General features: G+C 46.1%; 1 protein-coding gene across 6 annotated transcripts in view; it reads left to right on the plus strand.

Moving 5' to 3' along the window:
- The window catches only part of ASAP1 (ArfGAP with SH3 domain, ankyrin repeat and PH domain 1), a 292,224-nt gene that overhangs the window by 49,954 nt on the left and 214,856 nt on the right, over positions 1–27,414 (plus strand). For 5 of the 6 annotated variants that reach the window (XM_074316674.1, XM_074316673.1, XM_074316677.1 and 2 more), the window contains one exon: positions 15,316–15,442. The exons of the other annotated variant lie outside the window; for it this stretch is intronic. In XM_074316674.1, the coding sequence (XP_074172775.1) occupies positions 15,316–15,442 (127 nt within the window). The remainder of the gene's footprint in view (positions 1–15,315; positions 15,443–27,414) is intronic. 6 annotated transcript variants of the gene reach the window in all.

Below are 27,414 nucleotides of genomic sequence, written 5' to 3' on the forward strand. Positions count from 1 at the left end.
GCTTCTCTGACATTTCTAAGGTACAGCAACTGTCAGTGTAAATACTGGCTATTTGATCTTTGCTGATTGACAAGCTCCTGTTAGAACAGTTCATTCAGTTGGTTGGGCAGATCTTACTCAGTTACATACGAACCTTCAATTTATGTTGAGGAAGTTATTGCATATCCAGCTTGGTAAAGCGCCTGTTCGTCTTTCAAATGAGAGCCGGTAAGGGTTTCACCAGTAAGGGTTTCAAATTGTTTCTAGATTCAAGAAGGTGGTCAGTGAGGAAAACACAATTGTCGGTGTCTTCATCCTGTAAAGAGGGTAATAAAGTTGCTGGTTTAAGACTGTTCGCATCGAGTTAATGTAAGACTAGGCGCAGAAAGCAAGAGCAGTTCATAAGAAGCCAGGGGACTCACAGAAGTCTTGAGTCTCATGAGAGTTCAATGGAGGTTGAACAGAATTAGTAACATAGATAAAGGAGCACCTATAAGTATTTTTCTGTTTGTTTGCCTAACATGACTGTAGCAGAGATTTCTAGTGACATTGTGTAGTGGGTTGAAGTGGGCTGCCTATGGGATGAGCTCCAAAGGGCTGTCACCTGCCTCGTCGCTTCAGCCCTCCTCCGTGCCTCGGTTTCTCTCCCCAGCTGTCTAGAACAACCGTGAGGACTCAGAGCACTAGGCAACCAGCCTTTACCTGCGTGTCCCTGGACGAGTCAGTGATTTAATTACAGGTTGTGTTGGAATTCCCTATGGGGCTCTGCTCATTTTGAGGAGTCCGCTCAAACACCTCCACATAGATTCTTAATCCCCTGAGAATACCTGAATTTCAAGCTGGAGTGAGTAAATGCCCCTTGTCTTAGATGCTGAACAAGTTCAGACTCTCATTTATCCAGCAAAGGGTTTTGTTCAGACTCGCAGTAAGCAATTCCAGTGGAAAAGCCCAGATTAAAACCCAGCCAGCCTTTTTTTTTTTTTCTCCTCCTTTCCCTGAGTTATCTCAGCGCTTGTCCTTAACCTGGGTTATCTCAGCCCTTAACGTTTAATGCCACCTCGAGGATTTAAAAAAAAACACAACAACAACAGCTCAAATAAAATCAGGGCCTCTTACCTTAAAACAGGGAGGTCCAGAATTCCAGGAAAAACTCACCCAACTTCGCCCAATGCAAAGCAGGCCCGCCGGTGGGGCACAGTGGGCCCCCGCTGGCACCTAGCAGTGAATCTGGGTCCGCAGGGTGGTCCTGGGTGGGCTTCTTTGGAATGCTGCCAGCTGTACCAAGTAAATGTCGACATAAGAAACATCTGAACCTGTAGAGAAGTTCAATGCATTTATTTGAGCCAAACTGACGACAATTTCCGGGAAGGACAATCTCAATGGATTAAGAAAATGCTCCGGAGAACAGCAGTTTTGCAGCTTATTTCATACATTAGAATGAAAGAAGGAGTGGTGAGGAGGGTTATGAGAAATCCATGGGAGGTAGAGGAAGGGGGTCGGAGAAAGCAAAGCAGGGAAATCTCTGGGATTCGATAACAAGTAAAATGGAGAGACACTTACTTTTACATGGGTGAGTACCAGATAGCTAATAATTAACATTTACAGCACATAGAGATGCTATGCGGGGAACAAGACAGCAATGTGGGGTTCTGTTGTTTCCCATTCTCGTGCGGGTGGGTCTAGAAGAAGGGATTACTCTGACATTCCAGGGTATGTTATCTTAGATGCACAAAGACAGTAGACAGGCTCACTTAAGGTGAAGATGGACCTTTGTCAAGGAAGCTACGGGCCCAGGATGTGCCTACGGCCACGGCCCACGTTTACTTAGAATTTTTACATTCAGACCATTCTATGTGGTTACTTCCAGTCTCTGAGTTTGTAGGGCTGGCCATGCCGGCCTCCCCAGAGCTTGTCAGGTTTAGTACGTGGCTCCTTTTTCTTCCACACTGCATACCACGGCACAGGCTAGGATTCAAATTCTGGTCCACTTGACTTGACCATCCTGTCCCCAGCAGGAACCAGGTGATGATGAAGCCAGTTCGCTGAGTGGGGAAAAAAACCCCTGTAATTTCTTAAAATCAACAGGTATATAAACTTGTTACAAAGCAATTACACTGTATGCCTAAATAATATCACCACCATAGACCAGAAACTTGACCCTAACTATAAATGCCTTTTTGCCTCTGAAGAAGAGCCTGTGGGAACATGATTCCAAAACTTTGCAGCCTCAAGGTAAGTAATAGAAGGATTCAGGGTTTAAACACGAGAAAAGAAACTCCTGCCCAGATCAGATCCATCCCAGGTCCATGGGGGAATTGGTGTCCTTTCTGTCTGGTGGCCTTCTATTGTGGCGTGGTTGAAAGAGAAATGAACTTGGAGTCAGAAGAGCTGGATTCAAATGCAGACACAAATGCTGAGTAGCCACCTGCTGGTGGGGAAGTTCCTAACTTCCATACCATTACACTCTCTTTATAGCGTGTGTTGAGGACAAAATGAGAAGGATTCGAAAGCACCCAGTCCCTTGCCTGCTGCATTCTACGTGCTAAACATACCAATTTCCTTCCTACTTTAATCTGTTTAGCTTCTTCCCACGTAAGATTGGTTGATATTAGCCTGCCTCTGTTATGAATATATATGCATTGGAATCAAAGAATTGGGCAAATTGCATTATAAAATATTCGAGTCAGTGGAAAAATAGAGGCATAAAATGCCTAACAGTCAGGACCACAGACAGGCTGGAATACAAGTAATAAGGTGGAAGTGTAGCTGTGTATACCACCTGTGGTATAGAGTTGTTACTTTGAAACTGCAGCTTTCTTCCTGAGCTTTTATACATGTATTATGATATATAATTGTACAGTATCTCTGTGAACACTATTATGTGTCTTTTGGTGAACGTATGTGTGCATTTCTGTTGGGTGTATATCCAGGAGTGAAATTGTTGGCTCACAGTATTTGATATGAATTGACATCATTAGAGCAAATAATAATTATAACAACAGTTTCCTGGAAAACAATGAAGATTCACACACAGAGCAAAATGTCAGTTCTTTGGATTGAGTGGACATTTATGGGAGACAGACGTTGTATCCTCCCATATATTAGCTTATTTAGTATTCACAACAACGTCGGGAGCTGTCATTAGCCCCATTGTAGAGATGAGGAAAGTTGAGTCTTCTGCCTCACACAGCTTATAAATGGTAGTGTCAGGATTTGATCCCAGGTCTTTTGACTCCTGATCTGTGCTCAGGTTGGCCATCGCTGCTTTCCTTGAGAGATTTGCATTTTCTGCAAGTCTTTGCATACCCAATATTTTTTACTTTATATTATTTTTGGTCTGATTGAAAAGCCCTGCATCTGCCGTGATGCCTAGAATACAGCATCATGTGTCAAACCTCTTGGTTAGAAATGTTCATCATTTTGAATATCACTTCTTACTGAGACTGGCTTCAGTGGAGCAGAATGGTTTGCCCTCATTAGTAGACACATGTATTCAGAATTTCTTGTTTGTGGGGGTGTCTGTTAGCAAATTTCTATTTTTTTGTTCTGTTTTATTTTGCCTTCTGTGTAGCCCCTTCTCACTCTTCCCAGCATAATTGCTCTGTTTGGTGAAGGTCTAAAACGCAGCTCACCAAACTTGTTAGAGTTGAGTGTAAAGTATGAAAAACAAGGGCCAGGTGAGACCTGAGGGGTGTGACTGTGCTGAAAATGCATCAGTTTTGGTGCATGGATATTGTAGAAATGAATTCGGTTCCCTGGGGATCTGTGTGGTTTACTTCCTGGTTCCTGTGCTCTACCAGAGATAAGATGGGTGCGTGTGTGCGTGTGTGTATCCACGTGCATACATGTGCAGGCTTAGAGAAAGAAACAGCAGTGTAAAAATTCCACCCACGGTCTCGAGAAAGGACTGTAATGAGTTTTAATCTGAATTCTCGCTTGTAAACATACACAGAATGCTGTCTATACTACAAAATAATAAAATAACACTAGAATTTTTTACCCTCATAAAGAAGATTTGGGGTCCAGGCTGTATACAAAATCAGATAGATTAAGCTACAGAAAAAAAACAGTGTGAAAAAATCGTTCCTTCCTCCAAATGTTTTGTCCTCACTTATGTCATTGTGGCGTGAATTCTTAACCCTAATGAGAAAGAAGGGTAACCAACGAAAACCCATTCTTGACTCAGTAATATTGTACCAACCTGCTGTTGGGTTATAAGCAATACATGGACCAATAAACATCACATCTATCTTATGTAAACAAATAAGCAACAAAACTGTGATTCTATTTCAATTGTGGAAAGGCTACTGCCATTTGTCTTTCTGGCAGGAAAAATAATTCTGGAATTTTAAATGATTGCCCTTTAAAGACTGGGCAGAACATTGATTTTAAAGCAAAGAATTGTTTGAGCTTATCATCTTGCTTCCTGTTTGGAATCTGCCCTGTCTCTTCTTTCTTAACCAAATTGTACAAAGGTTGTGTAAATAAATTTGCTTCTTCAGAAATCCACTCTGTGGGAGCCTGTTGGCTCCTCGGTGGCTCTATTTCTAAAGCAATTCCTGAGATGACATTTAAGTGCTTATAATATGTATTGTCTGTACTTGGTAAATTGAGACCAGTCTTTTCAGTGATTCTATAACTTTGCAAAATAGGCCTTGGCGACTGTCTTCAGAATAATTCAATAGAATCTCCAAGCCTCGGAATATAGAATCTAAAGCACAGAGGACAAGTTGGGGAAGATGAGTCTGATATTTTTCAATAACCCCTTCTGATATTAGCTATTTGGGGCTCGGTCTTAGTTGGTTCAGCATGCTCACAGGCCCAGTGTATATAAGTTAGGATTAGATTTCAACTGCTTGTTGAATCGTAAGAGTTTATGTATTTTATATACTAGCCCCTTATCAAATACATGATTTGCAAACATTTTCTCCCATCCTGTTAGGTGTATTATCTAACTGACTCTTTATAACAGTCCTGTGAGGTCGATATTACTATGATTCCCATTTTACAGATGAGGAAGCTGAGGCAGCGAATAGCTTGTCCAAGGTAACACATCTACTAACTATGAAGATGGCACAGAAACCCGGGAAAAGACTAGCCAGGGTTCTTTTAGTTTTGTTGGTAGAAACCCATCTCAGACCAGCTTATGCTAATAAAGAAGTATAGGGAAGTGAAAGGGCTGGAGTGGAATCAGGCTTGGGATATGTTCTGCAGATCCAGTGATCCAGATGATGGCATGATGTCCCTCCCTCCTCCATCGGTCGCCATCTTTTGGATAGCATCCTTCTGAGGCAAGCCCTCTCACATGTGGCAAAAATGGTCACTAGTAACTGAAGGCTTACACAGCGCTATGAGCTGGGCCTTATAGAGAAAAGGCATACTGTTTTTTTACCCTAGATCCATATCAGTCCTCCATAAAGCTCCCTGATTGGCCTTGCTGGAGTTTAATGCCTAATGGAATACCCATCGATGCTGCTTTCAGGAGTCTGGGATACTCTGATTGAACAGCCTGGGTCCAGCCGTCTGGTTGGGAATGTGCAGACATATGATTGACAGTCTCTAGAGACAGTCAGGGAGGGGGTAGCTCCTAATAGAGTTGAGGTCCTACAAGGTCTGTCTGAACTGCTAAGTTCAAGATGCTGAAATTCGTTGGGGGTAAATAAAAGTTAATTCCCCAAACCAAATAGTAGGAGAAAAGACAGTTTATTCACAAAAGAAAAATGAAAGATACTGAAAATAATCATCTCTACATCCAGTCAACACAGAATTCTCTGCTGTCCACTTAAACGTGGTAATTTTATAAATTAGTTTGTATAATACCTCTAAATCTCTAAGGCCAGAGCAAAAAGACTCATTTTTCAACAACAACAACAATAAAAGCAAGGAACAGAAGCTAGATGTGTTTATCAGAAGGTTTGCTAGCAATTGTAGAGGTTTCTTTTTTTGTTGTTGTTGTTTTCTTAATTAGAGCCCCTAATGTGATTCAGAATGTTCACATCTGAGAAAGATGTTAACCAAATAGCATATGCTAAGAAAACTCTGCAGTAGGTGGGCAATTTTGCTTTTTCAAATAGAGCAGTGCCCTACATTTGACATAATTACAGAAAAATTGTGGTATAATACAGCTCATTGTTATGTAGGTTCAAATACATTTGCAGGTAAAATCATATTTTTGAAAAGCAACAAGTGGACCCCGTGATAGATTTGTATAAATCTGTCCTGAACTGATGACCTCCAGACTGTTCTTGGCCTGCAAGTAAGTCCTGAGGCCGAACTGGGGGCCTCATGATGTTTGGGGTTGGTTGTAACACTGATGTGCAAAACAAATTGATCGGATTATAGGATGTTATTACTGTGGGACCTCAGAGAGCTTCCGCCCCAGGCCTCTGGTATTAACCAGAAAACGAGGCCAAAGAAGGTGAGATGCTTTGGCTAAGGAAAAGGGGCTGCCCCCCCCACCCCCGCTCCATGCCCCCCCAGTACTTCATGGTCCAGCTCCATGCAGAAGTCACAAATAGCTGTCATTAGGAAATTCTTCTTCTTGAGTAGTGTTTCGGATGATCAGCAGTTTTGAAAAGTGCTCATAAAAATAGGTCTAACTGGACTTTGGGCAAATCAGAGAGCGCTCCATACATAAAATGACCATTTTTGGACTTTACGTTCGTAGGTCACATATTTGAAAGACACATTTATTTTCCGTTTGAATTCTTTGAGCCTTGCATCAGTTGCCCTGAAAACTTATATATCTGCCTACATGTGAGGCTAAGGGCTGTATCCTATGTATCTTTTTGGCTCCCGAAGAGTCGAGCATAGGTCTTTGTTTAGAATACAAACAGTGATATTAATAGCTAACAACTATTGATCATTTACTATATACCAGGCAGTGTGCTAGGCATCTTGCATGGATTTTTCTCATTTATACCTCACAACAACCTTATGAGAGAGAGAGAGAGAGAGAGAGAGAGAGAGAGAGAGGGAGAGAGATCTTCTCATTATCCTCCTTTTAAAGGTAAAGAAACTGACATTAAGTAATTGGCCTAAAGTGAACAATTCCTAGTAAGTGGCAGAGCTGGGATTTGAACCCAGGGTCATCTGAATCCAGCCCTCAGCCCTCTCACTCTCGTAACCACTAGAAAGGTCATAGTGCTGCTCAGTGACTGGAGTGGAACTGAACTGATAGGTTCCAACCTAACACTCACTGGCGTATGCCCTCAGGCCCTCAGGAGACAATGATCTCACATCTGAAAATGGCCAAGGGGGAAAGAACTTGTCAATCAAGAGAGGAAAGTGGATTTGGCCAAAGGAGAAATTTCACCTACACTGTATACATGTACTGTACGGCTGCCCAGGGTTGGGGGCAACTTGGGTTGTTTACAAAAATATGACCGACTCCCAGTGTTAAGGGTCACAAAACATCTCTCTCCTTATTTCTCCCAACTTCTTACCTTTTATAAAGGGGCTCTTAAGGAAGGACAAGGGGTGGGATGGAAGGACTTAGACGATCCACCCACTGACTTCGCCCTCAAGCTCCCCAGCTTCCTTAGCTGTGGAGAGCAGGAAAGAAGAGAAAAAGACGAGAGAATGAAAAAGGAGGTAGGCGTACCACTCCGGTCTCAGTGACCTCATGGTCTTCTTGCTCAAAACTAGGGCTGTTGGTTAAGTGAGCCTGTGTCAAATTTTATACAGTTACAGTTTTAAGTAGTAGACAAATGTCTGTATGCATTCTGTGATACTGGGAGGCAGAGACCAGTATAATCCGTTCTGGAAAGGGTGTTCCAGATATTTTTCTGAAGACAAGGTCTTGAAGCCCTTCCTTGAAACGTAACTGAGAAAGGTGGAGGGGTGGGAAAACTCTTGGTGGCCCTGGTTCCCCACAAATCGGCCAGGGAGTGCCAGAAAGTCATTCTACCACTTGGCATCAGTTTCGTAAACAAAAAAAATGAAAGGATTGGAAACCTTTCATTGTCCTTGAAATTCTTCCTGGGCCTTGTAGCTTATGATGTTAGATAATAGGAGAGACTCAAGAACCAGGATTCCTCTTTCCGGTTCTCCTCTCCCCATTCCTCTCACACCCCTCCCGCTGTAAATGTTCATTCATTCACTCATTCATTCATTCTTCCTTCCATCTAGTCAATAATTATCTCTTAAGCACCTGGGGCTCTGGGACTGTAACAATGGATGGATAAACCCCTGGTCTCAAGGAGCGCACACTCTAACTGAAAAAATATAAATATCTGAAAAATGGTGCCTTAGAAAATGGTGCGATGGAAAAGGGTCAGAAGAGAGGCTTGTTCTCAGCCTGGAGATGGCACAGAAGTGGGCATGCTTAAGTGGGATAACTAAACTGAAAACAAATTCATCCCAAAAAAAAAGAAAAGAAACTTGGATGTTTTAGAAGATTTTCTCGTTTTTCGGATTAATTTCTTTGTTTCGGAAATAAACTAAGATTTAAAATCCCTCCCTCCTGTAGACTGCAAGGTTTTAGGAATCCCTTATCACACCACACTTTTTCTTCACTGGAGGTTGTTTTACTTGTGTTAGAAATGATGTAACTCATAAAAGGGGTTGGTTCAATCCAAATCACATTTATTAGGGGCTCACAGGGGACCAGTACTCGGCAGTATCTTCCATGGAGAAGAAAAAGCCTGCAGGGTTGGGATTCAGACTGTCTGTGAATAGCTGTTCTCCACTTATTTTTTGTTGACCTTGAGCAGACTGAGCAGGTCTCTGAGTTCTCTTACACAGGAAAACATAGTGCCTTCCTAGGCAACTGGGGGGATTTCAGAAGGTGGTGCTTGTAACTGCCAAGCCTGGGCTCCCAGGACCTCCTGTCCCTCCCTCTGGGCACGTAGGTGATACAGAGAAGGATACAGCCTAGTTCCCCCAGCGCCCTCGGGGATAGACGGTCTGTGTATTTGGTAACGCAGGAAACTCAGTAGGAAGATTTGAGTTCTGAGCCGAGTGCTGCCACTAACAGCTATTTGTCGCTCGAGAGGTTCTTAGTCTGTCCATGTGTACACGATCTGAAGTCCCTCTGAGTGGTGCCAGCATCCTCCAGTAGTTTCTACAGAGTGAGACATCCACGTGAAGACTAATCTCAGCTAGAGGAATGGCCCAGGAAAGCGCTCTCCTGACCAGACAAGCTTGGCGTTGGAGTTGGGCTTCTAATGAGTTACCCTGGAGGAAAAAACATCACACAAAGGCTCTAACAGAAAATTATCCTGGGGCCGTTGGACCATTGTCTTGTGTGAGCATGCAGAGCTGATCGCATGAAATCTGACTGGCCAGTCTTGCTCTATCACCTGCCAAGGTGACCTCTACGCTTCCGATGTCCCCCATGTATGAAATGTACATCATACGGCTGGCTACCTGCTCGTACATGGTCGTCCCGAGGATTCAATGGAGTTGTGCCCGCCTGCCGTGACGCAGAAGAGGGCAGCACCTCTAGGCACGGCAATGGTTAGTTGTCATTATTATTTTTCTTTTATAGGACGGAACAGAAGTATAGTCCTGAGTTCATTCAGTTGATAGTGACACTTTGGATTCTGAGTCTTCTGGGTTCCCAGCTCTCTGCCTGACTCTTCCTACGTCAGCCATGGGAAGGAACAGTAAGAGAGCAGGGAGGTAAAACAGAGTGTGGTTTTTATCTCTCCACACAAACCATGTTCATGTTCTTCTTTACTTCCTGAGAACACTCTAGTGGCTTTCTTTGGAGTATTTAAACTGAGTGCATTTGGGACTAGAATAGGTTTTTTTGTTTTTTGTTTTTTAACATGAAATTGCATGAGTGCAGTAGGGAAGCACTCATCCAAGGCACATGGAAAAAGTGAACTTGAGCTTATGTAGAATATGGCAGCAGGAGCCTGGCAATAAAACACATGGAGCCAAATTCATCCCTTCCTTCCCCCTACCCCCCTTCCCACCCCCCAGCGTGTTCCTTTCTTCTATGGTTTCATTTAGATGATAGAAAACGAATTCATAAGTTATCAGGTGAAATAAGGAAATGAGAATTCTTTCTTTGGTTGCCTGGGCTGGGAAAAATATCTAACAGAGTAGCATGACCCGAGGTATAGTCAAGACACCAATTTGGCAGGCAGTGAAAGAAGCACTGGATTTAGTCTGCCAGACTCGGGGGCACTAACTTGCGGTGAGATTTCATTGTGTCTCGGTTTCCATTATCGTCCTACTTCCATATTGGGACTGTCATGTGAATGAATTCAGACACTGCATATATAGCAACCCGTGCAGTGCCTGGCCTGGGGTAGGAGCTCAGAAAGTAGGATCCTATACCTCAGTAGCCTTGGGTTTCTCTCTGGTAAATCTGCGATAAGTATACTTACCTTATGAAGTTATCATGAAGTGTAAAGGTGGACGTGTGTGTCTAAAATCTATACTTACCATAAGTGTCTGGACATAGCAGATCTCAGTAAATTGGAAAGAATCTCAGTTTTTGGAAGGAATGTCCGAATTTATATCTCCAGATAAGGTTTTCAATATCCCATGGTATCTGAGAAGTGTAGTTTACTGATGCTATCTCAGACGCTGCTAAGCACTTTATGTGCCTTGGCTCATTGAATCCTCAGAGCCCTATGAGGTAATTACCACCATTGCCCCCATTTTATAGATGTGAAAACTGAGGCTCAGAGACATTAATTACTTTAACAAGGTCTAATAGCTGAGAGAAGGTAATTGCATAAATAAGTTCTAATAGCTGCTATGTGGCAGAGTTATGAGCCCGTCTTTCTCATATGAGAAGCAGCTTATAATTGCGCTGCAAAATAAATGCCCTGTTCTATCCTCTGGAAGTTGTCTTGCTCAGAATTTCCTTCTTTACGGGACCTATGTTCTGTAAAAATAAGGCTTGTATTTTATGTTCTCAACTTCTGATCCCAATTAATATTCATCCTATTTGACCCTAGATACTGTTTGTTTACTCCCAAAAATCCAAAGCCATCACTAATAGATCTGACCTCACAAAGGATATTTATGAGAATAAGCGAGATCTCTGAAGACGATCCCCCAAATCCCAGATCCCAAACATTGGGAATTGCTGTGCAACCTCCCTCTCCCCTCCCCCTTCTTCTTTCCTCCTCCCGGTGACGAATTTAGAGACACATCTGAGTCTTGGAATGAAAAGAGATATATTTATAGTCATACTTCATATAAAAAGGGTGTTCAAAGGGAACTAACACTGGTTGATTATTCACTACCGTGTTTCCCCGAAAATAAGACTTACCTGGAATTACTATAAGACCCGGTATTATATTATATTATATTATATTATATTATATTATATTATATTATATTATTACTGTATTAAAGACCTGGTCTTATATTACAGTAAAATAAGACTGGGTCTTATATTAATTTTTGCTCCTGATTGTTTGGCTAGGTCTTATTTTCAGGGAAACACGTTATGCATCAACTGCTTTATCCACATTTCATTTTATGTCACGTAACAACCTGCAGCTTTATTATTACCCTAACTTTACAGATGAGAAAACAAGGCTAGTAAGTGACAGAGTAGAGATTCAAACCCAGGTCCATGGAGCACAAAGCACATTCTCTTCCCACATGACCCCATCGCTCTGTCCCATGAAGGCGTGAGGGGCCCCTGATGAGTGCTGTATATCCATCCCATCAGGGTGGGATGCTGGTGAGCACAGTTGATCAGAGCACCAATAATTCCTCTTGGTTTCCTGTGTCCAGAGAGCACCCCAAACTCCCCACCACACTGTCCTCCACCCTTGGTACGTTGTCAGTCATCTTGCAAATGCACCTCGTTGGTTGTTAGGCAGATGGGCGAAAGTGATACCTACAACGGGAAATATAACTTAGCCAATTCCCTGATGACAGTGGGGTCAATAATGCCACCGCTGTCCTGAATAAGCCTCCACTATTTTTACTGCCTTTTTTCAAGGAGACAAAAGGCATCCTGCAAGGACCACGGGCTTATCCCAGTCAGTGCTCAGAGTAAGAAACTGGCCTGAGGAGTCCAAGGGTGGTGGTGCTCAACAGTCTGATGGGGATTGTGATGATGACAAGAAGATGAGGCGTGCTGGCACACGCAAGTGTGTGCGTGTGCGTGTGTGTGTGTGTGTGTGTGCTGGCTCTGGAAAGGATGATGTATATTTCTGAGCAGCTCCCCACAAAGAAATCCAGCCTTTAAGTTTTGCCCACTTCAGACTATTCGCTTTCAGATAATCTTGGTTTTCAGGGTATTTGAGAAAATGAGAGGCACAGATGGTTTGCACTGGGGCATGGTTTCAAATTTAAAGAGGATTATGGCCATGAACCCCAGAAATGGTGGGTAGAGGTGTGAGCCTTTGAAATTCTAATTGCAGACCGGTCTGAGGAGGTACACACTCACTGGGGCACAGTATCGCATTGTTCACATATTCCTTTCTTGGCCAGAGGAAATGGGGAGGAGGAGCAGATACATAACAATGTTCAAATGAAACTGAAACAACCATTGATGGCAGCAGTGTGGGCTCGGGCAAATTCAGGCAAGGAAGAAATCCCCTGCTGTTCACCATCACAGTTAGCTCAGCTCGTTGTAATAATCTTTATTCCCCGCATCTGTAGAGCTGAGGGTATATGCAGACTCAGTACCCTCAGCCGGAAGAGACCTGTACAATCACTGTGACACACCCACCCCTTTATCTTATAAGTGATGGCACCAAGGCCCAAGGTGACAGCATCAGTTATTAGGAGAGAAAGCCCTGGCATCCAGAGCTCCTGGAATGGAGTCAGTTGTTCACTGACTCGAGGTTTTTAATAATGGTTCAAGTTTATGGATCCACACATATAGAATGGCAGGAGCTACCGGCCCAGCGGAAGTGACAGGTATTAGATGACATCTTAGAATAGAGGGAAGAACAGAATAAATGCAAAATCGAAGTCTAAATTGATTTCCAGGCTAGCGGAAGACCTTCTTGGAGTGGATGGGTCTTAGCGCTGGCTGTGACACTCTCACCTGCTCCATGGTGTAGCATGGGGTTACTGAGGCTCAGAGAACTTACTTAGCTCAAGCTAGGAGGGGCCATATTTACTCCAAGTCACAGAACCTTCCAGGTGCAGGATGACTTGGTTAGCAAGTGGAAAAAGAGGTAGGATTTTCTTCTGGATGACTCATACTCCCAAAGCCTGTGATCTATCAACCACCACGCATGAGCCAGTGACCTTCAGGTACAGAGCTTCACCTGCTCTCATGCTCTTGCCATCTGGCTGTCTCCCCAGAACCTCAACCAAACCAAACTTCTAAAGTGTGAATGAAGAGAAAGGGGGTGACTGTTTATTGACGGATTTTTTAGAAGGCCTCTCAACACCTCACTTTGCCAGAGGACGGTCTTCCTTCGCTTACGTGGCCTTATAAAGGCCTCTTTTAGTTAGCTCAGACACTTGCCTACCTGACACTGACGAGCACTTCACTGCAGCACAGTAAGTTTAGTACAAGCCAACACAGGTAGACAAAACACCGCAAGGTCTCACAATGGCTTTCCTGTGCACAAAGCACTTTCTCATCCTTTATCATTTAACAGCCTCGAGCGGTTGGTTCCCTTAGCGTCCCTCTTCACCCTCTTCATGTGAGGCAACTGAAGGCCAAGATCCCACAGCTAGTGGGGTATCAGTGGGATTCACTCTGTCATTCTCTTTTCTGCTCAAGATATCATTTTGTCATAGAGGCCTTCTCTGAACGTTTCTTATACTATATATAGCACCATCAAGGCTTTCTTTATATGACATGTTTATTGGTTTTGTTTCCCTAGTAGAAGGTTGTATGCTCATGAGAGCAGGGGCATTGTCATTACTGAATTGGCAGGGCATGCAGTAGGCCCTTAGTAAATATTTGTTGACAGTAAGTGAGCTGATGCATTTTTATTTGACAACTATATGGCTACTTCTCTGTGCCAGGCCCAGTGCCAAGACAAGGTCTCTGCCTTAGGGCACTCCACTGTCGTTGGGGGTGGGGACCAGAAAACAGACTGTAACCTTGCAAGATGGCAGGAACTCAGTCCTGGGGAAGGCCACAGGGCCAGCCTTCCGCCCTAAGGGGGCTCATTTGGGAGATGAGTTTTGAAGTGGCTATTGGCAGCTCCAATTACAGGAGCCAATCCTGTGGTGCTTCCCAAGGGCCAAGCTTTTTTTTTCTTTTTTAAATCAATTTCATCCGCAATCAATGGTGAGAAATTAAATGGATTCTTTGGATTAAGTAGATTGAGCTAGTTAGAAAAATAGCCATCTGCCAGGGCCGAAGAATGAGCAATCTGTTGGTACTTTTTCCGCAGAAATTTGGCATCTGCTTAGCGTTGTACACCATTTGTACCCCGGGAAATGCGTTTTACATCCAGACCCTCGTCTGTCCTCCAGGTTAAAAACAAAAGAAAAAGTGCAAATGAAAGATTAGAAACTTGTAGAAAAACAAACCCGTTTGGTCTTCCCTTAGCATTTTTGCGACCTAAGCAAACTGCACAAAACTAGCCCTACAGCGGCGGGGAGCGCCCCGCAAAGGGAATGAGAGCGGGAGCCAGACGAGCAGCTGCAAGCGCGGGCACCGCGGCCCGGAGGCCGCCCCACGCCCCTCGCAGCAGGAGGCGGCTCTCCCGGCCTGGCTTCCTGCACCCACACGAGACTAAAAAAGATCGCGCACAACTTTTCTGATCCCCCTTCTCGCCAAACCCTGGCGTAAAGAGCTCGCTCGGGTCAGCGCTCCGGGGGCGGCCCCTGGCGCGCGTCGGAAGGTGGCCCGGGAGGCAGCGCGCAGGCGGGGGCGGGGCTGCGGCTGCGGGGGCGGGGCTGCGGCTGCGGGGGCGGGGCGGGGGCCGCGGTGGGGGGCGGCGGCGCGTGCGCAGAGCACTTCCTTGTTTGTCCCCGTGACTGTAGCGGGAGCGCCGCCGTCCGCCGCCCGCCCGCGGGAGCGTGTGCTCAGTCTGTCCGTGTCCTCGCCGCCGCCTGTCAGAGCGTCCAAGGAGGCAGCGCCGGCTGCCCCGAGCTGCCCGGCCCGAGCCCCGGGTGTCGCGCTGCCGCGTCCCCTCCGCGGCTGCCGAGAAGCCGCCGCTGCCGCCGGCATGAGCACAGGGAGGCGGGCCCCCGAGAGCCCCCTGCCTTGCCCGCGGCTCGGAGTTTGAAGGGCCCCGCGCCCGGCGCCGCCGCCTGCTTTACCAGCCCTCCCGCCCTTTCTCCTGCCGTCACCGCCGGGGACGGGAGCCGCGCCAAGCCGGGCGGCGGGTGGCGGGCTGCGCGGGGCGTTCATGAGCCTCCGGGCGGCCCGCGGTCCCGGGAGCCTGCGCCGTGACTCACCCCCCGCCCCCGCTTGTGTCTCGCCCCCCTCGGCAGGATGCCGGACCAGATCTCCGTCTCCGAGTTCATCGCGGAGACCACCGAAGACTACAACTCGCCCACCACGTCCAGCTTCACCACGCGTCTGCACAACTGCAGGAACACCGTCACGCTGCTGGAGGAGGTAGGTCGCGGCCGCCCTCCCCCCAGCCGCCCCCCCAGGGCGCCCCTGGGGGCACCTCGGTGGGACACCTCACTGTCTCCGTTCTCAGCCGCTGCTTGGCAGTGAGATTGTCTTGATGTCTGAGCCAGGGAAGAAGAGGGTTTGGGGGGCTGGGGTGCCACACCCCCTCCAGGACCCCCAGACACCGCTCCCAGGTGACTGGGGGACCTCGGGTGTGTAGCCCCCTGCCCGTTTCCCCGGTGCCGACCCTCGGGCGGCGGAGGTGGGGAGAGGACTGAGCAAGGTCTGGACACCCCCAGAAAGAAGAGGGAAGTCTTCTCCCTATCTTGCACCCTTTGTGGGCTGGCAGTTTTCTCTGCGCTTTCCACATCCTTGTGACCCTGTCATAACCCGCAAAGTAGGTAGTGTCAGGTCACTGAGGACAGAGGGAGGAAAAGCAACGTGGCCAAGGTCACCAGCAAGGGACAGGGAGATGGTCAGTGAATGCACCTCTCTAGGGCCTGGCTAGGCAGGCTTAGCCGCATAGGCAAGGGCGCTGGAAAAATCCTGAAGGAATGAGAGGGAACTGGGGCTGGGACTGCCTCTACCTCGGGATTCCTTCCCTCTAGTCCCTGGTGCCTAAAACCCTGGATGGCAGGAGAGATCTGTGTAGACAGGTCCCCACACGGCTCCCCTCAAGCGAGGGTGTGGTTATGCTGGAGGCTGCTGTGCCAGCAGGACCAGCCCGCAGGGCACACAAGCTGTGCAGAGAGACCTGGGGCCGGTGCTGCCTGGAAGACTGGGAGAGGCCTGGCACTGCAGGAAGAAAGCTCCTCCTAGCTAGACCCTCCAGGGAACTGTTGTGGGTGTCTGGGGACAGGGCCAAGAGCATATCGGTTTTCTTTAAAATTTTAAGTGAATTAGTGATAGGGCGGGTGGTAGGTAAGGAGGAGCCCACAAGTCCCAAGAGCTGCAGAAGCCTCTGGACCTCACTGAAAATAGGACATTTGCCCTGGAACTCGGCACCATCTGTAAGTGCCATAAAACACCACTCCCCTCCAAACAAACCAAACCCAGTTCAGCTGAAAAAGGCAGCATTGGGGGAAGTTAGGACGGCAGATCTTTTTCCCCTGGGTGGATTATTGTGTGGTTGGTTTACTTGAGGTTTGGGGAGCTCTTTCTGATTGAAGCTCGCCACGGCCAGCCCTCTGTAACATTGAGAGGCTTGGGCTTCTGTGGGCAAACTGCTTGTGATACGGGGATTTGATACTCACTCTGCAGACCAGGTTACATGCAGAACTGGTATTCTGAAGCACCGGGGTCCTAAATTTTAGGAAGGGAGAGATTTCTGTTAGTGTTGGGGCCCCCTCTTGCCTGCCAGATGCTACGAATTAGTCTGAACCTTTTATGTCAGTTGAGGATGCGTCTCGAGTTCTCTCTGCAGTTAATGTTGGGTTATGGAACTGAATTTTGAAATTCTGTTGGAGAAGTGTCACCTAACTAGGTTTGTTTGAAAGCCAGAGGTAAATGGATCTCTCTCTCTCTCTCTCTCTCTCTCTCTCTGTTTTTTTTTTCTGTGAACTGTCAGTCTGTTGCACTAGTGACTAATGTTCTGGATTAAATGGAGGTGCCGGTCATTCCACCCCATCATGGGTCTGTCCTTTTTGATTTCTCAGACGGGGAGGAAGGGGATGTTGGGGTCTGTGGAGCCACATCCTGTCTAGGACCCTCATCCATACTCCCAAGTGGATGGGGGACGTCAGGTGTGCAGCCCCATTCACTTAATTGTGATAAATTGGGACATGCTGATATTGGAGCATTTTGCATCCTTTTTCTGTGCTAATTGTATGTGCCTCTAAAGGATGTGACAGTGATTAGACTGAGCGGTTATTTTCCTTCTAGATAACTTCTTCAGTGCCTGCTAATAGAGCTGTCAGTTATTTTAGCTTTCCCTTTCTGCACATTCAGATAGTGTTACTGTATTCTGTTTGGGTGGGGTAAGATAAGCGTAAGTAGTTTGTGATGCTATTTGTAGGGGTATGTGCCCATATTTTGCAGCAATACTGGAAGATAGGATTAAATGTTCAGTTATATGCAGCTGCTTTTGAACTTGGCTTGAGGTAACTAAATTTAAAAGCAAATGCATGGGATGCATTGTGTGTGTGTCTCTGTGTGTGTGTGTGTGTGTGTGTGTGTGTGTGTGTGTGTAATGCTATTTTGCAAGGTTAGGTAGAAAAATAGATCCAATCATAATACAAATGTGGTTTCCTATGAACTTGAGAAAGAATTGGAACCATGCTAGAAGTTCAAAAGTGCCCTGTTAGAGTACACTGATAATACTCATATTCTCAAAAATGTAACAATAAATGTTTTACTCAGAATGGCACAATAATTTTGTAATTCTTTTTCTGAACTTGAGTACAGTGATGATCAAAAAGTCATTGTCCCCAATCTGTATCTTTTAACTCTTGAATCATGCCATGAGGTTGGACTCATGAATGATTGCCTTTTGCATAAATGTGAAATATACCCTTTAGTTTCTTGTTGATAACCACCACAGTTGAATTTTAATCTTCCCCAAAGCTTACATATATGGAAGGGGTACATTATTATAAATATCTTAAGTGGAACAGAATTCAGTTCAGTTCTTTAAAAATATGGAGCTTAAGGTCATTACCTTCAAAATATAAGGACAAGTTTTGGGGCAAACCACAAAATCTTGTTGGCATATGCTTCACAAATGAGCTACTTGGAAACTTTAAGATTGCTGTTTGTGTTACCTTGTGGTTATTCTTAGGAATAGAACTTTCGGGTACTTTTTGGTGATGTGGGAACTCAGGAATAGGAATTACTTTGGGCCGCTTGGAATTCTTTCTTTTTAAAAAATCTTTCCTAGTTCTAGTAATTAAATGTCTCCCTGTTCATTTACTAACTATTTTGCTCTTTGGATTCCTAATTACCATGCATAAGTACCAACTGAAAACCTGTGTTAGATCTCCAAGCTTGGAACCTCAAATTAACCCACTGTCTCCCTTTTGTTATGTGGCATTGGCAGAGTGTGCTGTGCTTTCCAGATGGTGCTGTTACTGAAATCTCTCTGTGATGAGCATTCTAGGAAGTAGGTCAGGAATATGTGGTACAAGAGGAAAGAGTTGGTCTTCTGGGCTTCACTTTTGAGGGCGAGGGTCTCCCAGGACTCAGAGTCATGATGTGGCTGGCACACAATGACGGGCTGCCTTTGGGAAGCAGGGATGGATTGGCTGCCAAGGTTTCAGCCTGATGTGTGAGTGTTTTCCAAGCAAGAAGCCAGTGTTTTGCTTATTCAGCAACCAAAGCACACTGACGTGTGCTGTTTTCCTCGTGACCATTTGGTAGTTACGAGCAAATGACTGGGAGGCTAGAAGACAGAGTTTTCCCAAGAAAGGAGCAAGGAGGCATTCCAGGACCAGTGTTGGGGTGACAGGAGGAGAGACCCCATTTAAAGGCTTGGTGAAAGGGAGAATTCAACGAAGGTTTGCTTGGTTATTTACTACCGGGCCAGCGCTTTATCCTTGGTGACGATGGAGGAGGCCCGTTCGGCCCGTTTATTGGGCAGCTGCTCAGCACCAGCCCCAGTGTGGGCACTTGTCATGCATGGTCACACGTAATCCTCACACGCGCTTTAGGAATGAGGGGCAGTTGTTATGTTCATTTTACAGAGAAGAAAATCGAGGCCTGGACATGGAGTGACTTATCTCCAGGGTCAAATGGCTAGTAACTAAATGGAGTTAGGAAATCCTTAAGCAGTTAAGACCGAAAACAGACATGCTAACGGTTGACAAAGACCCGTTTCAGTGGCTCGGTAGAGAACGCACGAGACGTCACTTTCATTGTACCTTCTAATTCTGGTGTCATGAAACAGAGGGACCTAAGCTCCTAAGTGGCTTAGTTTTTCTAATGTTCACATTCCAGGGAGGTCTTAATTGTAATACTTAACTATACGCCTTTCCCCCTGTGCTTTCAAAGGTTTTTCAGATTCAAATGTGGGAGCCTATTTGGGCTTCATCCAGGAACCGCATTCACTCAGTGCATGTTTTGGGGGCACCTGCTTTGTCCACGTCACTGCTAAGCCTGGCTGAGGGACTGGGGTTGTCATCTGGATGGTGTCACGGAGAAACACATGGTCTTCGAGAAAGAGAGAAATAGGACTGTCACACTTAACAAGGTAGAAAGGGGCAGTTCATAGGAAACAATATAGGACGTTAACCCCAGTAATACAAGCTCAATCACTCAAAACACCATCCCGTCAGTATGCAAACTGTCCAGTGGCTTTTAGGTGCCCAGCAGTGTGCTAAGCCCTGGGGACACGCCGGCAAACAGCCTGCCCTGAGAAGTGCACAGTGTGAGTTTTTCTTCTGGGGGTGACATTCAAGTGTGGGCCCTGCTTTAGATCGTGTGGGTCTTAACATAGGTGGGTGATGTGCTCAGTCCTTCCTGAAGGCAAAGAAAGGTTTGGCTAAACGAAGAAATGAAGGAAGGTGTGGAGTGTCGCTTCATTCCCAAGACCTCCTTCATAATAACAGCAGTTACCAGTGATTCGTGTTCCTACTATGTTCGTACTGGCACTACTGCTCACGGTCACCCTGCTGTTATCATCGGGCCCCTCTTACAACACTTAAGTCTTTGCCCAAGGTCACACCAATAGTCATTAGTGGATCTGGGAATTAATTCCATTTCTGTGGCGTCTCCACGCAGGCCAGTCAGACTTCATATGTGTTTCCTTGCTCTCCGTGTAAATTTCAATTTGTACCCCATGCTCTTTTGGGGATCGCCTTCCATGCTAATGACTAGAGGTCATCCCTCTTTAATAAGTGCTTTTAGGCCCGCTGGTGTTGTTCTGTGGAATCTCACACATAGGACCTCTGTGGCCAGGGTTGGAGTTCTGATCTTGTTCATCGGCTCCCAATGTTCCAGAACGCAAGTGCGTTACTTCTCTTGAATTTTGAAAGCTGATGAATTTAATAGGAAGTACTTCTTCATGTAGCAGCTGCTAAACTTGGTCGTAGTCTTAAAGAAAACCAAGTCTCAGGAAGGGTTTCGATAAAAATCATGGTCGGTCCTGTGCAGAGCTGAAGGTAAAGGAAATGTGTTTTGTTTCTCCCTGATCTCTTGATAAAACAACAAAAGATGAATGAGCTTTCCCTTGACACTACTGTCCACACAGAATTCTGGGCTCCGTGGCCCAACCCTCGGACCCAATCCACAGGCACTTAGGGTGAGTTTTTTGGACCTAACGAGCAAAGGCCAGTGAGTGAAGAATACATTGGCCTGCAGAAGCAAAGACAGAAGGAAACTTGCTTTATGTACCAGGACTCATGCTCTTCCTAAAACAAGGCTCAAACCTGTGAGTGGGGGTTCTAAGCGAGTGTGCTTTCCCTTTAGGTTCCTTTTTGGGGTTTAATAAGCATGTACTACATCTGCCATCTAATAAAACCCCTGTCTGATAGCATTCTGTCATTATTTTACATATGAATAAACCAAGGCTCAGAGGAGACGGAGGCCTAACGATGGGAACTAACAATGGGAACGAAGTTAGGCAGGGATTTGAAGTTTCAGGGCTCCTGACCCCCAGCCCCGGCTCTTTGCACACAACCCTCCAAAAGGCTGTGGAGGCTGGTTTTATTGAGGGGGGATGTGTGACTTCCAGTGCTGCTCTCTAGAATTTGCTTCCAAGTGGGGGGAGGGGTGGAGAGTGAACGTGAGTTTAGGACTCTGATCCCGCTCTGCAGTCTGCCAGTCTCACACGGCATGCTGTGATGCAGTGTGACGTCACAGCAGGCCCCCCTGACGTGGGGCTGAGAATCTTCCATCAGAAGCATTTATGGTGTTGCACAGGCAGACCTACTGAGACCTTTGCCCTTATGTTGGGGCATCAGGGCAGCCTCAGAGATGGTTTCCAATGATCTAGCGTAGTCGTTTGGGGACTACCGCCGGACCTTGGCCTCAGCCATTCCCACGTGTGTTACTTAAACATGAGTAAGTGATGGGCTGGTGATCGCGTTGCATCTAAGCCTTGGTTTCCTCATTTGATAAATGGCGCTGTTCTGAGTATCAAAGTGAGGCAATCCCTCAGGTGACTTCCTTACTGGTAAACCGTGGCCCCAGGAATAGCAAGGTCTGACCAGTCACAGCCCTCAGCCCTCCTGTGAGGTGGGAGGAAAGAGGGAAACGCATTCCTTGATGGGGAGATGGGCAGGGCTCTCTCCATTCTGGACCAGTGGCAACATTTGGGTTGAGGAGTAAGACGTTCCCTTGTCTTGGTTCATTGCAGCCCTGTTGTCTGGTGTGTGTCTGGCAGGTCACTGAACCTTGCTGTGTCTTCCTTTCCTCACGGGGATTGTACCTCCCTCTTAGTGAGTCACTACATGTAAAGTGCTTAGAACAGTGCCTGGCACGGTAAGTGCTCAGTAAATGATTGTTTGTATCCCCATTGCTGTTTCTATGTATTATTATTGGATTAGACCCTTGAATGTGTAGTTGTGAGGATGAGACTTGGTCCACTCATTTCGGAAGGGTGGTCAAATGAGATCAGATGACACATCCAGCTGTGTGCTTTCGAGGACCGGGATGGCGGAGGCCCAGATGGGACCAGCGGGAGGACTGGGGCAGCCTGACACACTGAGCATTGGGGGTCACGGTCAAAGCCAGTTTGATCTGAAATAGCCTCATTTCAGTTTTCCTATATACTCAGCCCGCAGTGGGTGCCGCTCTGAAGTAAGGGGACCAGTGCCCAGTGCTGCGTCCTCCGACCCAGGCAAGCTCCGTGGTTCCTTGTGTCACTGCTAATTCTGTTTCCTTCCCCTCTGCCCCCTCCACTGGTGCATCACAGCCAGGACAGTGCTGGCCCTTTGTATTCTTCTGGGGCTTTGGGGTAAGGAGCTACTGTGTGTCACATAAGAAATGCCGCTTATCTGATTGCAGTTATTTAGGGGGAGGTGTGGGGGGAGCGAGTGTGCTGTGGCCCTGACGGGGATGGAACAGGGCCGCCTGGTTGTGTGCTTTCCTGATTACAGCACGAAGACGGAGACCACAAGGAATTCGGGTTTGGTTTGGAGGCAGGCGCCTTGAAGTGAAAAGGATCCATCTTTGAATGTGCGTCTCTGTGCGCCCCCTGACTTCTTTTCAGTGTCAGTAAAATGAACTTTAATTATTTGTGGGGCAACCTTTAGGTCTGGCCTGGGGGCACTCGATCCCACTTGGTCTGAATGGATTCGGGAGTCCACAGCGGGCCCTTCCAGCCCAGAGCACATGCTGTGCAGCCCTGGGTCATGGGGCCATTGGTGGGCACTTACGGAAGAACTGAATTTTAGTGCCAAGGCTCTGGTATAATGTTCCCGAAAGAACTGGGATACATGTCCCTTTGATAAGACAGCACCCAGTTTAGCCACCTAGAAGCTAGGAAAACAAAATCAGAACCTCATGTGCCAGGGAGGTAAAGCCCAAAAACCCAGTTTGGTGCCAACAATTACAGGAAGCAGGGCTGGCTATGTTGAGCCAGGCCATCCCTTTCCTCACCAGATGTGCTTTGGGTGGAGGAAGGTATAAGCCCTTTCTATTATTAATACCGCCTGGATGTCTTATATTTCTGTAGCATTGTGCGTAGAGGCTAGGACAAGGACGGCCACGTCCCCAGTGCCCAACGTGGCACCTGGCATGATGACTGTATTATTATGAAATAAAATCGACAGCTGGGAAGGGCCTTCGAGACCATGTACGCCAGCTCCTTTCTGTGGATGAGGAAGCTGAGGCCTGGAAACCCCAAGGCCCTTAGACTCCTTTGTAAGTAACAGGTCCCACCCCGCCCCTACAACAAGACAAAATACAGCCAATTCAGGCAAACTGAGGGTTTATTGGAAGGGCTCCTGGGGGTACTGTATGGAACTTGAGTGGCAAGAACAGAAGGAAATGAGGACGCCCTCTTCTGGGAAACGGCAGAGCATGGCAGCCCTGCCTCTCACCTCTAGTGCCCCACACCAGCTGAATCTCGGAGGGAGGAGCAGATTGGCCCACCTTGGGGCAGGAGATCACTTCGGCCAGGTTGGTGGGTTACCTGATGGGCAGGGCTAAGCCCTCCCCTTCAGCAGGGACTGGTGGTGATGGTGGTGGTCCTCAGAGAAGGCTACGAGGGTAGGGAAGCACCTGTCGGTCCACCCAGATCACCCAGTGATGCCGGGACTAGAGTCTGGGTCTTCTGGCCCCATCGCCTTCATCCTCTTCCGAGGGAGAGCTATGTGGGGAGGACCATGCCTCACAGGTGATCAGGAGAGCCAGTGGGAAGGGAAGGCAGCTCCAGGCCTGGCCCCCGGCAGCCCTGGGAGGATGTGAGTTGCTCTTCCCTTCTCTCTGCAAGTTTCACCTCCGCCTGACCCCCTGCTCAGTGTTCCTGTAGAGCACTTTGAAGGCCGTGGTCAGAGCGCTGTGCTGCTCCTTGTAGCTTTCCTATGTGGTCAGGAAAGACCAACATTCCACGGATGGTGTGGGCAGAGAAGAAGCTCCTCGTTGCCATTTAAATCCTCAGTGATGACGTGGTGCTCAAAAATAACCTTCCATAGATACCGAGGATGGATGGAAGACTCGGCAGGGGAAGTAGGCTCCGTTGGGAATTCTCCCCGTGCTGAGTAGCAGCAAATGCTTACGGGTCTGACGAGTCCTAATAGCTTTCCTTCCAAGAAAGTGGCTTCTCCACTGACCAGCTACACACCAAAGAAAGTGTGAGCATCTTCGTTGTTTTGAAATGTGGGGAGTCTTCCTTTATATTCATTAATCATTTTTTTTAATGAAGCCCATTTCCTTTTCCTTGTAATGTTTATTATTCACATTACTAGCACTTACATAAAATTAGATACTCCTTATTTCCACAAAGTGCAAATCAAAATAAGTATTCACTGCTGGCCCAGCAGCTGCTTCTGCTTTAATAATAGTGATATTTCTCAGAGTGCAAGTGAATGCACCATTAAATAGAATGACGCCAAGGCAACTAATGCTGCCACCGTCTCCAGGCTTCTGCATTTTGTGTATAAGACTTTGAACAAATTCGGAATCCGCAAAGACAACAGCGAAGCACCTGCTCCATGCTGGGTGCTGTGCTGGGTGCCCTGCACATATCATCTCATTTAATTTAATCCTTCCGATAGCTCTGCAGGGTGGATGCTGTTTCCCCATTTTACAGGTGACAAGCTAGGCTTAGAAAGGATTCAGCCCAATCCATGCGCCTTCTGCCTCAGGCTCGTCCTCAAGAAAAAAGGCGTTATGTTGTGACTCGGATGGTGATGCAATCGAACCATCAGCACATAGGCATCAGCTGAAGCGTGAGATACTTAGGTCAGCGTTGAATAAGAACTGCCTGACAGGGTATAAGTACCAAATGGACGGCCACGGAAGTAGCATTTTTTCCCTTCTGATTTTAGGATAATTTTGTCATTGATTGGCTAATGAACTAAAAACGTACTTCTTCATGTTCCTACATGTCTTCGCGTTAGTAGATTTAGATTGTAAGTACCTGAGGGCCATGGACACCTCCCCCTTTTTTCCTAACCTAGTTGGCACTCACAAATTTGACTAAAATAATGAAGATTATAGTGAAACTGCACTTGATTTACATATAATTGTTGAGGGCATAGCTGGTAAAGGTTTTCTAAGTACTGCTGCCCACCCCTCTGGACTTTAGTTACATGCCTACCAATTGCACAGAACATTTGGAAAAACCCTCAGTTCCTAAGTTTCCTGAAGGTCTTGCCACAGATTCATGGCCAACCTGGACGCTGAGCCAACTTCTTTTGGTGTCTGCAACCTACAGCCTTTCCCTGGCTTGGCCGTTTCAGGACAGTGAGAACTCTCACTTTTGTGAGTCCTGGCCCTGGACTGAGTACTTGACTCAATACGTGAGGGTGATTTCTTCACATCACCCAGCTAGTATGTGATTCTCCAGGAAGCAAACCTAGGACCTTCCCTCCACTGTCCCTCCCCAGGAAGACTCTTGTTAGCCTTTACTGTCTTAGTGGAAATAAGCATGTACACACACACGCGCGTGCACACACACACACACGCACCCCACGTCTGCTAGTGGAAAAGGAAAACATATTCCCCTCCTGATTTTGTTTCCTTTAAGTTGAGTGGGAGGTATTTAAATTTAGGTAATTTATATATGCAGTCTGGGACAGCCAGTGCGTGACGTGGTATAGAAGGGATTAATGAGAGCATTGGTATTTCGAAGAGTTGGCCTTTCTGATTTTCCTTTATAAATGGTAAGTAGTGAATCATGATTTTATGAGCAGTTCTGCTCTGGGGTTTACTCTCCAACATTTTTGTACTGTTATAACAATTTACAAAGTGCTTTCCTATGTATCATCTCATTTTATCCGACTTTGTAAGACAACAGAGCCACCATTTCCTCATTTGACAAGACAAGGAAACAGTCTCAAAAATTAAAATGACTTGTCAAAACTCACAAGACTGAAAAAGTAGCAGGCTGAAGCTTGAGGTCGGTTCTGCCTTCTGGTCCCTTGTGTTATATTACTCCTCGCCTTCCCCTGCCCCCGCCATACACAGAAACACCATCTGAAAGAGATAGACCTGTGAGATGTTTGGTTACGTAATTTTTAACGTAAAGAATACCTGCTGAATAAAAAATATCTATGACTTTTATTATTGGATAAATTTGTAATACTTTGCATTTTAAGTGTCCCCTACACACACGTACACCTTCTGTAGTCCCTTTTTTCCTTAGTAGCTCAGCCCTTCCAGGAGTTTTCTTTGGGCGTGTTTCTGTTTCATTTGGTTTGTTTTTAGCTTTCACACTCATACACAAAAGTAGAGAGACCAGAATGAATCTCCATGTGCCTGTCACCCATCTTCCACAGTGGTCTGTCTGCTTTGGCCAGTCTTGGGTTCATCTCTACCCCAACTCCTGATTTCTCTGAAGCAATCGCTCATGTTTCCCAGATACTGTTTCATTTCATCCGTAAGTGTTTTAGTACGTATCTCTAAAAGATAAGGACTTGGGGAAAAAAACCTGAACCACGATACCATGATCACATCAAAAAATGAAACTTTTCTCAGTATCGTTAAATATTCAATGTTCAGATTTCCTCAGTTGTCTTTTTTTAAGTACGATTTGCTCAAATCAGGATCCAAATGAGTTTTGTATGTTGAAATTGACTGATACATATTTAAAATTTCTTTAATCTGTGGGTACCCCCCTCGGTTTTTCAGCTTTTTTTCCCCCTTGTAGTTTGTTGAAGAAATGAGTTGTTTGCCCTGAGTTTCCCAGAGGTTGGATAGTGTTGGATCTTTCTGGTGTCATTTAACATGTGCTACAATTTTTAACATACTTTTATTCCTAATAATTTTTTTATACTGAAAAATAAATGTATTCTCTTTATTAAAACAAACCAACCAACCAACCTAGGGAAAGCATAACAAAGAAAATGCAAACGTCATCCGTGATGCCACCAGCTAGAGCCGTAGTCCCTAGTGTCACTTGCTGTGTTTCTTCCAGATCTATCTCTGTCCTACTTATTTTCATTTACCACATCCTGAGCATTTCCCACATCATTACAAAGTCTTCAGGAACATTTTATAAGGCGTGTCATTGTATTCATGGTATTTCTCCTTCCCTTAAGTTGCCCCCAACTGAGAAACAGTTGGCTCAGCAGTTGCCCCAAAGGAGGACCCCCTTTTGAGGAGAGAACAGTAAATATTTGAATACATCTGTTACTATCTGCTCTAGTGATGATAGATTCCTAGAAGTAGAATTATTGGGCCAAAAGCCAGGTGTATTCACACATTTCTGATGATCGTCATATTGCCAGATTCCCCTACAAAGGTGGTCTGTGCTACGTTCCACCCCCAGCCTCGGGCAGCCTGGGAAAACGCTTTCCACACTGGGACAGCTTAATAAAATTCACAAAGGAGAAAGTTGGGATTTGGCCGTGCTGTTGCCGTCCTTCGCGTGT

This window comes from Rhinolophus sinicus, linkage group LG12 (genome assembly GCF_036562045.2).
Source record: "Rhinolophus sinicus isolate RSC01 linkage group LG12, ASM3656204v1, whole genome shotgun sequence".
Lineage (NCBI taxonomy): Eukaryota > Metazoa > Chordata > Mammalia > Chiroptera > Rhinolophidae > Rhinolophus > Rhinolophus sinicus.